Source organism: Staurois parvus, unplaced genomic scaffold, assembly GCF_062004578.1.
Source record: "Staurois parvus isolate SC_StPar_1 unplaced genomic scaffold, SC_StPar_1.0 ptg000153l, whole genome shotgun sequence".
In the NCBI taxonomy this organism is placed as follows: domain Eukaryota; kingdom Metazoa; phylum Chordata; class Amphibia; order Anura; family Ranidae; genus Staurois; species Staurois parvus.
In genome coordinates, this window is record NW_028317949.1 from 1,424,868 (window position 1) to 1,441,136 (window position 16,269).

The 16,269-nt window shown below is 38.9% G+C and overlaps 1 protein-coding gene across 1 annotated transcript in view; it reads left to right on the top strand.

Moving 5' to 3' along the window:
* LPCAT1 (lysophosphatidylcholine acyltransferase 1) overlaps nt 1-16,269 on the top strand; it is a 200,305-nt gene that overhangs the window by 149,950 nt on the left and 34,086 nt on the right. The window contains exons 7-9 of the mRNA XM_089674823.1: nt 9,094-9,128; nt 10,824-10,878; nt 13,126-13,208. Of these exons, the coding sequence (XP_089530949.1) occupies nt 9,094-9,128; nt 10,824-10,878; nt 13,126-13,208 (173 nt within the window). The remainder of the gene's footprint in view (nt 1-9,093; nt 9,129-10,823; nt 10,879-13,125; nt 13,209-16,269) is intronic.

Sequence of the window (16,269 nt, forward strand, 5' to 3'; positions counted from 1 at the left end):
TGAGCTGCTTTTACCACGCCCAACTGCCCCCTCTTTAGCTGCAGAAACAGCAGCTGGGGATATAAACATGCTGTTGCCACAGCTGGAAGTATACCTCCAGGTGAATGGAGTTGAATTACAACCACCTCGCAACTGTGTACACATTGCATGCAGTTGTGGTGTGGTGATTGATGCTGGGGTTAAACCAAGTGGTGAGGAGGCAACATATTTTGCCTCTTTACCACCTGTCATATGCCTCTGAAAAGCAATCTGAGCATGGATTGCTTTTCAGAGGAGCTGCAGTCCTTGCTGCTATTACGAACAAGTCCTAAAAAAGCAGCTCTGATAGGACAGGAATAGGGGGTCGAGATTAAATGTAAAATACATATACACACATATAAAAACAAGCACACATATGTACACACACACACAGATACACACATGTACGTACATACACATACACATGTACACACACATGCATACATGTACACGTACACACACACACACGTAAACATGTACACACACGTATACACACATACATGTACACGCACATACTCGTACACATACAGGCACATGTATACACAATTATGGAAAATTACAGTACCTTACCTTCCATCACACAGCTGGGTACTGCACACTAGGGGGAAGCAGAGAGCACAGAAGACACTCTTCTGCTTTTGCTTTCATTTTGCTGAGCGGTGTGACGGCTCCCAGTGCGGCTGGGGATCGGGAACCTGGGCTCAAGTGACAGCCATTCTCCCCATGGCACCCCTAAAGATCTCTGGCAGTACCCCAGTTGAGAAAGGCTGCTCTAGAGGACTATTTATAAAGGTTTGCATTTTTTTTTCTTTGTTCTACCACACAATATCACCTATAGAAAATAAGTGGTAGTAAATGCAGATAAAAAAAAATTCTGGGCCCCCTGCAAGGTACTGTCATAATGTGGTAGTATGCATCGCATAATTCCACATTTGCTGAGAAAAAACATTCCCCCCTGGGTGATAAATGTACACTACAAGGATCTTAGCAAACTTTGTTGCAGACGTGTACCTTTTCTTCTTCAAACTTCTGGGAAAATTAATGAGCCAATCACACAAGCAGGAACTGACATTTCTGGACCTTTTTTTTTACAGTTTACCAATTTTTAGATTTGGAGAAGATGCTTTAGTTTCTTTTTAATCCTTTTTTTTTAATGAACTAAGCTGTCTAGCAAAAGTGTCAGAGGGTTAAGACAAACGAGGTAGCACTGATAAGGGTGCTTGCAATGATCGGCCTTGTTCATATATGCAAGACCTTTAAGGAAACAAGCTGTTGTAACTGCTTAAAAAGTGTTAGCAGAAGTTTGACTTTTAATTCGTTAGTCAAGTCCATCTAAATCTGCTAGTGCATTTGACACTACCCCTCCCCATATTGATAATGCTGCTGTCCAAAGGTGCCTCCATTGCTGCTCCTTCCAGAGTGGAGACACCCAGGATGTCTATTACTGGCCAGTTCACCCGGTCAAAATACATTCTTAACCAATTGTCCTCCAGAGGTTTACCCCCTTCCTGAACAGGCCATTTTTTGCGACACGGCTCTGCGTAATTTTGACAATTGCTTGGTCATCCAACACTACATAAATGAAATTTATGCTTTTTCTTTCTCGCTGTGTCATCTCGAAAAAATCCATTGTGCATTATTTTAATTTAGGCTCCATCCCTGGTTACATTGTAAGACTGGTGGCATCTATACTGTGTATTCCCACAGCCACCAGTCTTGTCTTTGCTCCAATGTAGTTCTGTACAGTGAGTTGTAACGAAACTCCAGAAAGTATTCACAGCGCCTTACTTTTGCCACATTTTGTTATGTTACAGCCTTATTCGAACACGGATTGAATCCATTTTTTTTTTCACAACATTCTACAAACAATACCCCATAATGGCCACATGAAAGAAGTTCATTTTGAAATTGTTGCAATTTATTAAAAAAAAAATGAAAAAAAACCACATGTACATAAGTATTCACAGCCTTTGCTCAATGTTTTGTTGAAGCCCCTTTAGCACCAATTACAGCCTCAAGTCGTTATAAGTATGATGCTACAAGCTTGGCACAACTATTTTTGGGCAATTTCTCCCATTCTTCTTTGAAGTACCTCTCAAGCTCCATCAGGTTGGATGGGGAGTGTCGGTGCACAGCCATTTTCAGATCTCTCAAGAGATGTTCTATCAGGTTCATGTCTGGGCTCTGGCTAGGCCATTCCAGGACATTTACAGAGATGGCCCGTAGCCACTCGTTTGTTATGTGGGCTGTGTGCTTAGGGTCGTTGTCCTGTTGAAAGATGAACCGTTGCCCCAGTCTAAGGTCCAGAGCATTATGGAACAGGTTTTCATCAAGGATGTCTGTACATTGCTGCATTCATCTTTCCTTCCATTCTGACTAGTTTCACAGTTCCTGCCACTGAAAAACATCCCCCAAGCATGATGCTGTCACCACCATGCTTCACTGTAGGGATGGTATTGGCCAGGTGGTGAGTGGTGCCTGATTTCCTCCAGACATGATGCTTGGCACTCAGGCCAAAGAGTGCAATCTTTGTTTCATCAGAACAGAGAGTTTTGTTTCTCATGGTCTGAGAGTCCCTCAGGTGCCTTTTTGGCAAACTTCTGGCGGGCTGCCATTTACCTTTTACTGAGGAGTGGCTTCCGCCTGGCCACTCTACCATACAGGCCTGATTGGTGGAGTGCTGCAGAGATGGTTGTTCTTCTGGAACCTCCCTGGATAAGACCCTTCTCCCTCGTTCGCTCATTTTGGCTGTGGGGCCCACTCTAGGAAGATTCTTGGTGGTTCCAAACTTCTTCCGTTTATGGATGATGGAGGCCACTGTGCTCATTGGGACCTTCAATGCTGCAGAAATTTTTCTGTACCCTTCCCACAGATCTGTGCCTTGATACAATCCTGTCTTGGAGGTCTTCGGACAATTCCTTGGACTTCAAGGCTTGGTTTGTGCTCTGACTTTCACTATTAACTGTGGGACCTTATATAGACAGGTTTATGCCTTTCCTAATCATGTCAATCAACTGAATTTCTCACAGGTGGACTCCAATCAAGTTGTGTAAACATCTCAAGGATGATCAGTGGGAACAGGGTGCACCGGAGCTCAATTTTGAGTGTCATGGCAAAGGCTGTGAATACTTATGTACATGGAGGTTTTTTATTTTTAATAAATTGAAAAGATTTCAAAACAAACTTTTTTCACATTGTCATTATGGGGTATTGTTTGTAGAATGTTGAGGAAAAAAATTAATTGAATCCATTTTGAAATAAGGCTGTAACATAACAAAATGTTGCAAAAGTTGAGCGCTGTGAATACTTTCTGGGTGAACTGTACGTCCCTGCTCGCTGTAGTGGGTGGATTCGGTAGTCTTAGACTCCCGGTCTGAGCTGCGCACAATGTGCATGTGACTGCAGCTGGCTATGTGCGTGTGCCCGGGGTATAACCCTCGGCACGAACTCCACCTTTAACTCCTCCTCTGATTCACTTCTGGCTGTGACTTCCTGCTTTTTCCGTTGCATAATGGGGAAATGTAGTTTTTGCTTTCCCCCAATGGATATAATGTGCAGCAAGAGAGAAAGTCCTCCTCCCAGCACAAGAAAGGAGCACTCTTTTTCAAGGATTTCCTGATGTCCCTGAGGCTGAAAATTTGAAATTACAATAAAAGTAAGGCACGATCATTTGCACATTGTCAGCAGTTTAACAGAGCTTAGGGAAAGGGATATGCATTTGCAAAATAGCTAGATCCCGGAGTTCAGTTTTAAGGTTCTAACAGAGTTGCTGAGAAGACTGTAAATCCAGCCCCTACTGACTTCACGTATTTCTCACAGACTTGCATCCTGTTAGGGCTGAGTTTTTTTTTCCAGGACATGCCACTAAGGGACATTTTTCATAAGTTCAATGTCCACTGAAAAATGTTGGTTCCAGCAAGTATGTGCTATAGTTGTGGGATGTAATCTGATGAACGTGAGTACAAAGCTTAGAAGAAAACCAAATTTAGCTTCATGTTTTAAATCCAGGTCTTAGCTGCACAGCGGAAATGTCAAATGTTCTCTAAGCGGAGCTGTAAAGTTCTGTCATGATATGTTATATGCGTGGCATCTGGAGACAGGACAATGTAGCTTCCAAACTGTATGTTTACAACTAACAAGGCTTCAGCCCCCATACTAAACAACTACAAACTTCAAAATTGGACATCATCGGGTAGTTGATCATTTTTCACTCTCATTCAGAAGGGCCAAGGGGCCCATTCTTAAAGGAGATCTCTGGACACTGCAGTGTTAATTCACACTTCCCCAATTCCAAATTCAATTAAATTAATAGAGCTTCAGGATTCCCATCAGAGTTTAATGCACAATTTAAAGCACAGGGCTATGTATAGTAACACAATGAGAATTCCAGGCTCACAACACTGCTGCAGGCTTCATGTGCGCACCAAGCGAAAAGACAATTGCAAATGGTTTAATCAGTTTATTAAGCTCGGAGGAGCAGAAGGGTTAATTCACAAAGCTTACGATTTTAGGAGATCAGAAATGAGTGCAGGTAACATTTATAACCGTTTAGGTTTCATGTCAGTACTGTACTATTCTGAACTATAAACAAAACCAGTGATTTTTTTTATATTCCTGGGATATAGCATGTGCTTTACTAAATTACTCCTGGAGCTAGATTTTTTTTCAATATGAATAGTGTTTAATCACTTGCTGTCAGGGACAAATTTGGTATTTCTTACATGCATGCCAAAATCTGCATTTTTTTGCTATAAAATTACTTAGAAACCCTAAGCATTTTATATTTTCTGAAAGCAAAAGACCTTGGAGAGTAAAATGGTAGCTGATGTCAATTGATATTTGTGCAGCCATTTATAAAACACAAATTTTAGGAAAATAATACACTTAAAGGAATTTTTGTGCACTCAAACACAATATAATACCCAATTCTTTGGTAAAATATAAAAGATGTTGCCTCGAGTAAATGGATACCAAGCATTTCAAGATTTAAAATTGAAAACTCCTCTGAAATCGTGACAAACTACGGTACCTAAAATGATCAATAAGTGACGCTTTAAGAGCCTTTTGCAGGTTACCAGTTTGGAGTATAAAATGAGCTGTGGCACTGGAATTATTGTTCTCGCTCTGACATTCATGGTGATACTTCACATGTGGTGTGATCACCGTTTTACATATGTATGCGTATTTCGCATGTGCCCATTTTCGAGTGTGCATGGGGGTGGGAGTAAGACAAGGGTGTTTTGAAATTTATTTTATTTACATTTTTTGTTTACACTTTAAGATTTATTTTTTCATTCAACTTTACTGCCATCGCAAGGGTTGTATGCCAACCCTTGTGATAATTTGGCCAGTGACATGCTCTCTTTATGGCCCCTGCTCTGCCCTCCAGGGCAGCCAATCAGAGAACTGAAACCTGAAGTGATCCGTCATTAAATCATCTCCCTTTTGACACCAAGCTGAAAATGCCAAAGTACGTGTGTATACCCACCCCCTCCCTCCAGCCTCCTGAGCAGAGACGGATGGTTCTTGTACATGCGCACATACAGCGGCTAGGCCACGGTGCAGAAAATAACCACTGGTCTGCCCTACTAAGCTTACCTTTTTTTGGTCTATAGAAAAACAAATGAGATGGGGTTGTGTTGCAACATGACTAAACTAGTGCCATTCGGCATAGTGAGCTGGATTAAACACCTACATTTATAGTCACATTATTGAACGCAAAATCTGTACTCTGAAATGATGTAGCTAATTTTGGGATTGTCCTTTTAATGAATGCACTGGAATTATGTTTCTAGTAAAAATACATTTTTAATGCTACGTTACAAGAATGAACAAACACAAATTTTAACATTTAATATGTAAATAGTAAAATAAGTTGGTCAATAAGAGATCACATTTTTATTTAATTACTATTTTCGTTACATTGAAAATTTGCTGAATATGGCATTGTGTGCAGATCAAAGTATTGTCCCAAGACACTAAGAATGGCCTTATGCTGTTTTTTTTTTTTTCTCTCCATTGAGCCAGCTTGCTGAACGAAAAAAAATGGATTCCTTCATCCACACAAATGAGGAGGGAGTTGATTGACATTAGCTGCTGATAGCAAAAAGTATTTGAACATGTCTTTTCGACAGTAGTAAATCAACTAAGAGAATATTGTTGAGCAGGGATACCGTACACTGATCAAAATGTGGCCAGTTCTGCTAAACTCTGCTTAATAAATGAATCGTAATATCTGGCTTTTACACGCCATGCAGATTACACTGATCATGTGGAACCCATCTGTAATACTGACAGAGGATACCTGCTGATTACACCAGGAGAGTATCACTCCCAGTGATATTTTCTGTTTGATAGCCAGGTCCTGTAGAAGCAGGTGATGTCTATACCCAGCTACTTCCCACTGCAACCATGCTTCCAACCTTCTTTTTGTCACAATAAGCCTAGGTTCACATATCTGCGGTGCAGCAAGTGCTGTGCGTTATCCGCACTTCATTGTAATCGCACCATGTTCATGCAATCTGCTGTCAATATTAAATTAACGACACACCAAAAGAGGACTCGAAACGCAATGTCATTACCAGAATGGGATCACATGGGTGTGAACACCCATGCAATCTGATTCCAGTGCAGCAAAAAATAGAAGATGAATAGGAAAATGGTGCTGCGATACCCAAAAGAAAAACAACTTGTATACTAAAGATAATCAATATGTGTCATATGTGAGAAGATAAATAAAATAATAGATGAATATGAATAAGCATGATAAAAAGTGACAAACTAAACAGATAAAAAAAAAAAAACCAACATGAACGTGACCCAATAAGTGATCCAAATAACTAATTGCATGGACAAAAAATATATATATATATAAATATATAATAAATATATAAATTACAAATATATAATAAGTGAGCAATAACAAAAAAAAAAAGTGAAAAAAAACAGAAGTGCACAGTCCCAATAAATCTGCATATCTTCAAAACATTGTGACACATCCAGTGACCACTGCAAAGATCAATTCTCCACCAGCTAGCGTGCACGCTCACCTGCAGGCTGCGACCCACACAGGGTTATAAGGCTTTCATTGCACTCAACCAATGTTATTCCTGTATGTCCCTTTTGCAATAATCAGGGCAATCCTCTTGGCGGGAATAGTGAACACTCATAAGGATAACCACAGATGTGATGTCCTTAACGGAAATGGCCAAACAAACACCACTCAGATGACCCCCACATAGAAAAATTAAACCAGAAAACTGCCCATAGTGTACTAGGCAACAACATTTATAGGATAAAAAACAGCAAAGTGCCTGCTCACATAAGAACAAGGGTCCACAGACCCATCAGGCATAAAAACTGTAATCACACACACAAGTGTATTCCACTGAGGTGTACCAAGATGTCGGCTGCGGTCCGTGCCAGAAATGACGTCACCACGCTTCCGTCCTATGCGTTACGTCACACATCATGTAACTTCCTCAGGGCAAGGAAGGTGGTGATAGGAAGCTTCAAGATATAGAGAGCCCACAGCTGAAATCACTTAGGGGATGGACTACGGTGGCCATTTTATTGAAGCCCAAATACACGGATATCAGTAATGCATAACTACATATCCCTCCACTTAAGGCAGAAGCACTAGACATAAATAGATAAAAATGAAACATGATAAATGGTACATGGAAAAAACGGACCACAGCCTCACAAAGGGAAATATAATTGTAGCTCAACCACTCCTAAAAACAAGAGCTAAGAAGAAAAAAATAATATATAATAGACCAGGGCAATAATAGCAGCAGCAGTAGGAACTAAAGCTAAAAACTACAGCAATGTATAGTAATGAAAATAAAAATAATAAAAAAAAACATAACCTAATGGCATATAACTGAGGCAATGGTGGTAAACCCGAACAGAGACCAAAAACACAAATAATGTATAAAAATATGACCACAAGGGCCCTATATAGGACAAGAAGGCATATAAAGAATCCAGTGTAGTAAACTACGAAATATCCCCATCAAACCCAACAGTAGGAGGGGGAAACAAGGGGGGTACAAAAGGGGGGACAGACCCGAATTAGGGTACCTAAATAAAATACCTCAAGAGACTAACAGAAAAGAGAGACTGATCAATAAATACAAAACCCAAATTAATAATCGCTAATGAAACAAAATCAAAATCAATATTATGTCCTACAGGGGCCAAAGTTTGCGTGGTGAAAATCCACTGCGATTTGGCCTAACTCAGGGCTCGAATCTTGTTGCTCCCTCTCCAGTGTTGGAATTTCTCAATCCCCCAAAACACCAACGGTGAGGGATATTTACCATGATGAGTGGCAAAGTGTCTAGATATACTATGTTTGGGATAGCCTTTCTTGATATTTTGAACATGCTCCCACAATCTTTTCCACAAAGTTCTTTTCGTTCTCCCAATATATTGTAAGCCACAGGAACATTGCAAGACATAGACCACTCCCTCCAATCTACATGTAATGAAATTATTAATATGAAACTCCAGCCCTGGTCGTCACAAAGGCATAACACCGTTTACGTTCATGTTATTTGTTTTTTTTTGTCTAGATTGTCACTTTTTATCATACTTATTCATATTCATCTATTATTTTATTTATCTTCTCGCATTTGTCATATATTGATTATCTTTAGTATACGTGTTGTTTTTCCTTTGGGTAGCCCAGCACCATTTTCCTATTCATTTTTTGCACTATTGGTAGTATAGTTAGGTGTCTGCAGCCACTCGGTGTTTTTTGGTAAGGTATTGGCAGTGCAGGAGGATAGCTTTTATTAAAAAAATAGAAGATGCACCTTTTTTGTGTAGTGCGATTTGAGCCCATACAAAATGAATGGGCTCAAAGTACACTGCACAGAATCGCATGTCATTTGAACGGGAATGTGATGTTTTTCCTGTCCAAATCTCATGCAGTTCCTTGCACCGCACCAGTGTGAACCTAGGCTAAAGGATATGTTTTGCTATTAAGGTAAATGCTTTGAAATAATCTATTCAGAAACTTAAAATTGCTGCTATATCTCAGGTTTGCTTTTGTTTTTTGTTTTTAAGGATACAATAACGTGGACATGGCAAGGTCCTGGGGCGTAAGTGTTTTTTATTTTTTGGTTGGTTTGTTAAAGCATGGAGTACATTTATGTAACTGAATACAAGGCATTTTTCTATCCTTTGGGCAAACGTAATTAAATAAGGTCTCCTTTGTTGCTGTTCTCTCTGTTGTTTTAATAACTGCAAATAATAGTCTTCTTAAACATTTTTTTTTTTAATTCTATTAACTTGATCAGAAGAAGTTGTGGTTCGTACAGTTGGCAGGGCAAAAAGAAAATCCAAATACACGTCCATAGGACCCTCTGCATCCAAAGCAGTGGAAGGCAGCCTCTTATCTACATTGCTCTTTTCTTCCCACTATATTGAAGGCAATAAAAGTTGGCTGACCTGCATTTAATGTGTTTTTAAATGCACGTCCAACACAGGAAGCTGTCACACAAGATTTACTACATGCAGGATATTACCGCAATATTAAAACTTTTTAAAAATTAAAGACCCAAGTAAGATAAATATAACTTTACTCCTGCAAACACTACTTTCTGAATAATGTGGTACTTGGTACTTCCAACTCCTGTCAAAACTTTTAACTCTACTCTTGGATAGAAAAATTAACATCTGCTGTCTATGGATTCATTGTGAAGTTTTCCTTCCAAACTTTTTATCTGCTACATCAGGACAAGAAATGAGGGGCTGTGCAGGGGGTGGGGGGAATACTAAGCATGAAGGCATAAAAAGCAATAAAAAGCTCAGAGCTTCTGAAGTTTGTTTTCTTGTTTTTTTTTATTCCACAAAAATGTGTTTTTATTGATGTGTACTTATACTCTTCCCTCACTCCCTGAGCATTATTTAAAATCTAAGCAAAAAGTATTTTTGGCAGTGGTGCACCGAAATTATAATTTTAAACCGAAATTAAAAATTCAGAAATTGAACAGTTACAAAAAAAAAAAAATATTTTTTTTTTATACTTGTGCTATATTCGACTTTTTAATTAATAACATGAAATTAAATGAATATGAAATTAAAAGCTACAATTCAGTAATGTAAAATAATTTTTATTGAAAGTAACACACAAAAAATTGGACAGAAAAAAAATTAAATATATATAAAGTTTAAAAAATGTAAATAGAGGCGTTTTTGCATCGAAGTCAAGAGGGGGCATTTTTGCATTGAAGTCGAGGGGTTTTTTTTTTTGCATTGAAGTCAATGGGATGCGATTTTGCATTGAAGTCACTGGGATGTGATTTTGCATTGAAGTCAGTGAGATGTGATTTTGCATGAAAAAATCACATCCGTTTAACTTCAATGCAAAAACACCTATTGACATCGATGCAAAATTGAGTCCCATTGAAGTCAATGGGACTCAATTTTGCGTCTACGTCAATAGGAGGTGTCTTTACATTGAAATCAAAGGGATGTGTTTTTTTTCATTAAAGTCAGTGGGACGAGATTTTGCATTGAAGTCAGTTATCATTATCAGCCCCCTTTTTTTTTTTTTCTTTTTTTTTTTTTCGGACGATATATCGGTGCATCACTAATTTTTTGTTGAACTTCTGTTACAGTAAATTGACCATTGTTGTGCTCCCGAATTAATGACAGCCATGTGTTTCAGTAATGACATGGAAATATTTGTATATTCTTACTCTAACTTTGTAAATGGCAGATTGGTTCTCCCAAGTTTGTAAGGTGAGAAATGCAGATATGTACATTTGAATAAATGTATTCTTTTTCTTCAGAATGAAAATACTTTGGCTTTCTTTATGTCAGTTTCACAACTATGTAGAAATTGAGGTAAGAAGCTTTTATTTAGGAAGAGATTTGTTTGTTTTGTATAGATGATTTGCAATACATATAATTATAGCATTATTTTCTGGATGATCCTTCCTGTACGGCTGATATTTCTTGCACAAATCTACCAGTTTATGGCCTGCTTTAGACTTTGTGGGTTTGGGGGAGGGAAGAAGTATAACTGTACAATAGTACAGTTATCCTGTAGTCCATAAAATTGCAAGTCTTATGAAAAACCATTTAGTATCTAAGACAAGGTAATATCTGATGGTTTGTGTAATCACTCACCTTAATAATTTCCAAGCATTTGGTAGGTTGTTAGAATTGAGAACGTGGTTCAGAAAGAGCCCCAAAAGCTGGCAAAACACTTTAAAATAACAATTAATAGGGAAACTAGGATGAATCACATTGTGAAGAAGACCTAATACCTGCTTCCTTGAATGCTTCCATAAATTTGGGCAAGGATATTTTTGGAGTGAGTACTTGTACAAATGAGTGGCTGATGCCTGTTGTGATCACCCGGAAAGGATCAGATGCTATGCCACTGACATGCTTCTTTGTCACATTTGCTTACCGTTATACACTCACCAGCCTCTTTATTAGGTACACCTGTTCATTTGCTTGGAAACACAAATTTCGAATCAGCCAATCACATGGCAGCGCAACTAAGTGCATTTAGACGTGGTGAAGATGACTTGCTGAAGTTCAAACTGAGCATCAGAGTGGGGATTTAAGTGACTTTGAACGTGGCATGGTTGTTGGAGCCAGATGAGCTAGTCTGAGTATTTAAAAGACTGCTGATCTACTGGGATTTTCACACACAACCATCTCTAGGGTTTACAGATAATGGTCCGATAAAGAGAATATCCAGTTAGCAACAGTTGTGTGGATGAAAATGCCTGGTTGATGTCAGAGGAGAATGGGCAGACTGGTTGGAGATGATAGAAAGGCAACAGTAACTCGAATAACCACTCGTTATAACCAAGGTATGCAGAATACCATCTCTGAATGCACAACACGTCAAACCTTGAAGCAGATGGGCTACAGCAGCAGAAGACCACACCGGCAGCCACTCCTGTGAGCTAACAACAGCAAACAGAGGCTACAGGCTACAATTCACACAGGCTCACCAAAATTGGACAATAGAAGATTGGAAAAACTTTGCCTGGTCTGATGAGACTCAATTTCAGCTGCGACATTCAGATGGTAGGGTCAGAATTTGGTGTAAACATGAAAGCATGGATCCATCCTGCCTTGTATCAACGGTTCAGGCTGGTGGTGGTGGTGTAATGGTTTGGGGGATATTATCTTGGTACACCTTGGGTCCTTTAGTACCAATTGAGCATTGTTTAATTCCCTTGGCCTACCTGGGTATGTTTGCTGGCCATGTCCATCCCTTTATGACTACAGTGTACCCCTCTTCTGATGGCTACATCCAGCAGGATAATGCACCATGTCACAAAGCTCAAATCATCTCAAACGGGTTTCTTGAACTTGACAATTAGTTTACTGTACTCCAGTCACCAGATCTCAATCCAATAGAGCACCTTTGGGATATGGTGGAATGGGAGATTTGCATCATGTATGTGCAGCCGACAAATCTGCAGCTACTGCATGATGCTATCATGTCAATATGGACCAAAATCTCTGAGGAATATTTCCCACACCTTGTTGAATCTATGCCATGAAGAATTATGGCAGTTCTGAAGGCAAAAGGGGGTCCAACCTGGTACTAGCAAGGTGTACCTAATAAAGTGGCCGGTGAGTGTATATTGTACAGTGAGTGGTTGGCATGCATAGCTATGCCATCCATCAGTACTTGGCCTTAAACTACAGTATCTTTCTACAGCAACGTTTTGTTGGTGGTGCCCCTCTGGCTAATTTTGTAAACCTGTCTGTAGAACAGAATAAATTACACAACATATTGTTTTTGCTGCATATTTGATTTACTCATCTCTTCTAACACAGATTAATCGAACAATATCTTTAAAATACCACAATACTGAACACACTGGACTAATGTGTCACATCTTTATACACTATTAGGCATTATGTAAAGCCATCATGAGAATGTAGGATGAACCTATGTGTTAGGGAAAGGCTCATTGAAGAAAAACATAGCATGACTGTAGAGGTTGCCTAGTTTTTTGCAAACTCAGAGTAATCAGAACTGTAGGAATGCATTTTTCATGCAGCTGTCATCCCTATGCTGAATATTCTAAGGAACATTTTTTTCATTTATATGTTTAGTTTCTTCCAATTTATACTCCTTCTGAAGAAGAGAAGAAGAACCCTGCCTTGTATGCTCACAATGTAAGGCGTATTATGGCAAAGTACGTATTTCCGTTTGTTTTTTATTATTGGTAATAGTGGTATTTATATTTCTAGTGGCCTGTAACCCATGTTGTGTCTGGTTGCAAATAAACAGTTCCTAACACTCAGTCCAGCTAGTCAGTGCAAAAAGTGTTTTTTTTTAAATCCGGTTTTATTAACTTTATCAACCTTACAGAAACAGCACAAAATTAAAAAAACAAAACAAAAAAAGGTGCGTATATAAACACAGGGAGCAGTAAAATGCATTAAAACCCTTGCAAGTATTTTTATCATTTTGGGTGTGTTTATATTATTTAAATAAATTCAAGCAGTAGGGCAGATTCCATGAGTGCACCAGACTATTAAAAAAAAATCAAACAATGTACAATCACACAACAATGGGACATGTGAGAGCTTGAAACTCTGTGTGATACGTTTGGCCACCTATTGTAGTCCACCAATCATCTGTCTACAACGATTGTAGAATACTGTAGAATAAGATATGGGGTTGTCTCCAAAAAAGATTTACAGAGGATGGAGGATTTTAAATGAAACCAGCTTGCCTATGTTTCAAAATATGTAACAAGGATTCTAAATGGCTGCTGTAAATAATCAGAAGTTTTCCTGTATGCACCCTTCTCATACATCAGCTGCATTGACTTGCTAGTAGAAGAAGAGTGTAGATCGTTTATAACAAGTTTCCTTAAAATGAAAATGGTCTCTTGATTTTTTTTTTTAACTGAATTGCTTTAGTGACCTCTTAAGTTTAAGCAGAGTTGATTACATCCATTTCACTCTTTGCAATGTTATCACTACAGTAGTTGAACTGAATAAATAATGTGAGTTACACTGACTTTATCTTCCATTGTGTGCCAAGATGTAATGTGAGTAAATTGCTCTTTCACCCATGGAATTTATTCACTGCTTAGCAGAGGTGAAGCAAGCAGTGCATGTGCTGACATTGGACTTAATTAGTAAAGTGCACAATAAAATATTATTGTGTGCATCTGCAAGAATTCAGTCCACTGTGAATTTATGGTACAGCTAAAATCAAATCAAGCTTTAAAAGCATTGTCTGTAAAGACTGCAGAAAATATGGCACCGAGTGATATTCCTCTCAAAATTCTAGAAATGTTTGATTATTGATGTTGGAATGTTTTGATATAATTTAGGGAATTTCCTATTTTCATTTGTCTTGGCTTTTTTTTTTCCCTTTTATTTGCGCTGCCTTCTATTGGAAATAGATGAGGATTTAAACCGCAGTAAATAACCTGCATTAAAAGATTGTGATCTGCAGACACCAACAATCGTATTTATAGTCCAATTGTAATCTCTATTAAATTGTTCAGTGTATAAAACCTAAAATTGATTTTTCAGTATGTTCAGTATGTGCCTCACTTCTTCCAAACATTTCTGGTGAATCTGTTGCAAAGTTTGTAGCTTGGAGAGCCTGCCATAAAATGCATTTCCTGTTTAAGACTGACCACGGTAAGCTGCTGTCTTACAATTAACAGTAATGTTGTCGGCCACCTGTATTTACTCTTTCAGTTGGCCGTTGAGTTGCCTAGCAGGCCAGTACAAACTTGATAGGCTGCCCAACATTTAACTGAAGAATGGGACCAAAATGTCCACAAAAACACACATCCCAAAATGTGCAGCAGGTACTGGTCTGGCTTGTCACTGCAGGACTTCAAATAAACAAAGTGAGTGACTGCACACTGGGGCATCATGAACTCCTCCAGTTTCTTAATTTTAGCCATAAAAGAGTCACAACTTCACAGCAACACAAAATGAGAGACGATGTTAACGTTTTTCGTGCCAAAGGTGCTTAAAGTAGAATTCTGGGCAAAAACTTATTTACACGTACTTATTGCTGATTTCCTACCTTCACTGAATGTCACCCATCTTCTTATTCTCTCAGTAGTTGCTCTGAAATAGCCTATACATTTTTAAATCAAACCATTAATTATTTTTTTTCCTGTTTGTCAGACCAGTGACTGCTATGCTTCCTATTCCCCCAGCCACTGGTATTGGCACATCCCTTCTGTAGTTCTTTCTCCAGGAAGTAGTGATGCAATTCAGCCGCTATGGTGGGCAGACCGAGACTCTCAAACACATTCAGCATGTACAGGCCTAGTATACCTGCCCACATTCACTACAATTCCCTGTGGTTTATGGGAACTGTAGTTTCCTTTTACTGCAGTGAGAGAGGAGAGGATATGATGTAATCCCGGCTGTTACACCTCCTCCTTAGCAGAGCAGATGCTGCAGGGATGTGGAAATGTTTTAAAACACTACTTGTCCAGGGACTAAATCGGGGACCCAATCTACTTGTCCATCATGACAATCTACTTGTCCTGATAAAAAAAAATTTATTTTAACCAAAACCCTTTTTCAATCTGAGGTACTTTTAGGAATGTCTGGAGCTTTTAAAAATAAAAGGGGCTTTATGGCGACTTAAATTTTTAATATTTTTAACCTTTTGCTGTAAAGCTCCTCCTCCCCTCCCTGCCTGGCTCCAGCACCGCACCCAGGGACTAGTAGGGAGGGGAGAGACCTTGCAGTGTAATGAGCACTGATTGGGTGCTCGTCAGGAAAGGGGAGTGTCAGGCTTATCCTATATCCCTTTCGCTGCCAGGGCCTTTTTTGTGTTTTTTTTGCACACGTTTAAAAAAAAAAAAAAAATCATTGTAGGCCTGAAGATTACACAAAACCCCCCAAACATTAGCTATTTTCTGAAAGCAGAGACCCTAGAGAGCAAAATAGTGGCAGTTCCAATTTATGCACATATTACCACAAAGGTTTAGGAAACGCAAAATTTCAGTAGAAAAAAAAAATTAATTTTAGGGCACAAAACAGCATTTTTTGTTACAATATAAAAGATGAGGTTGCGCCGAGTAAATAGATATTCAACATCTCAAACCTTAAATTCGCATGTGCTCATGAAATGGCCACTAACTTTAATACCCTACATTTTCTATAGGCGACACTATTAAAGCCCCCTATAGGTCATCAATTTAGTGTTTCGGAGGGGGTCTGGTGCTAGAAATATTGCTCTTACTCTGGCGTGCGTGGCGATAT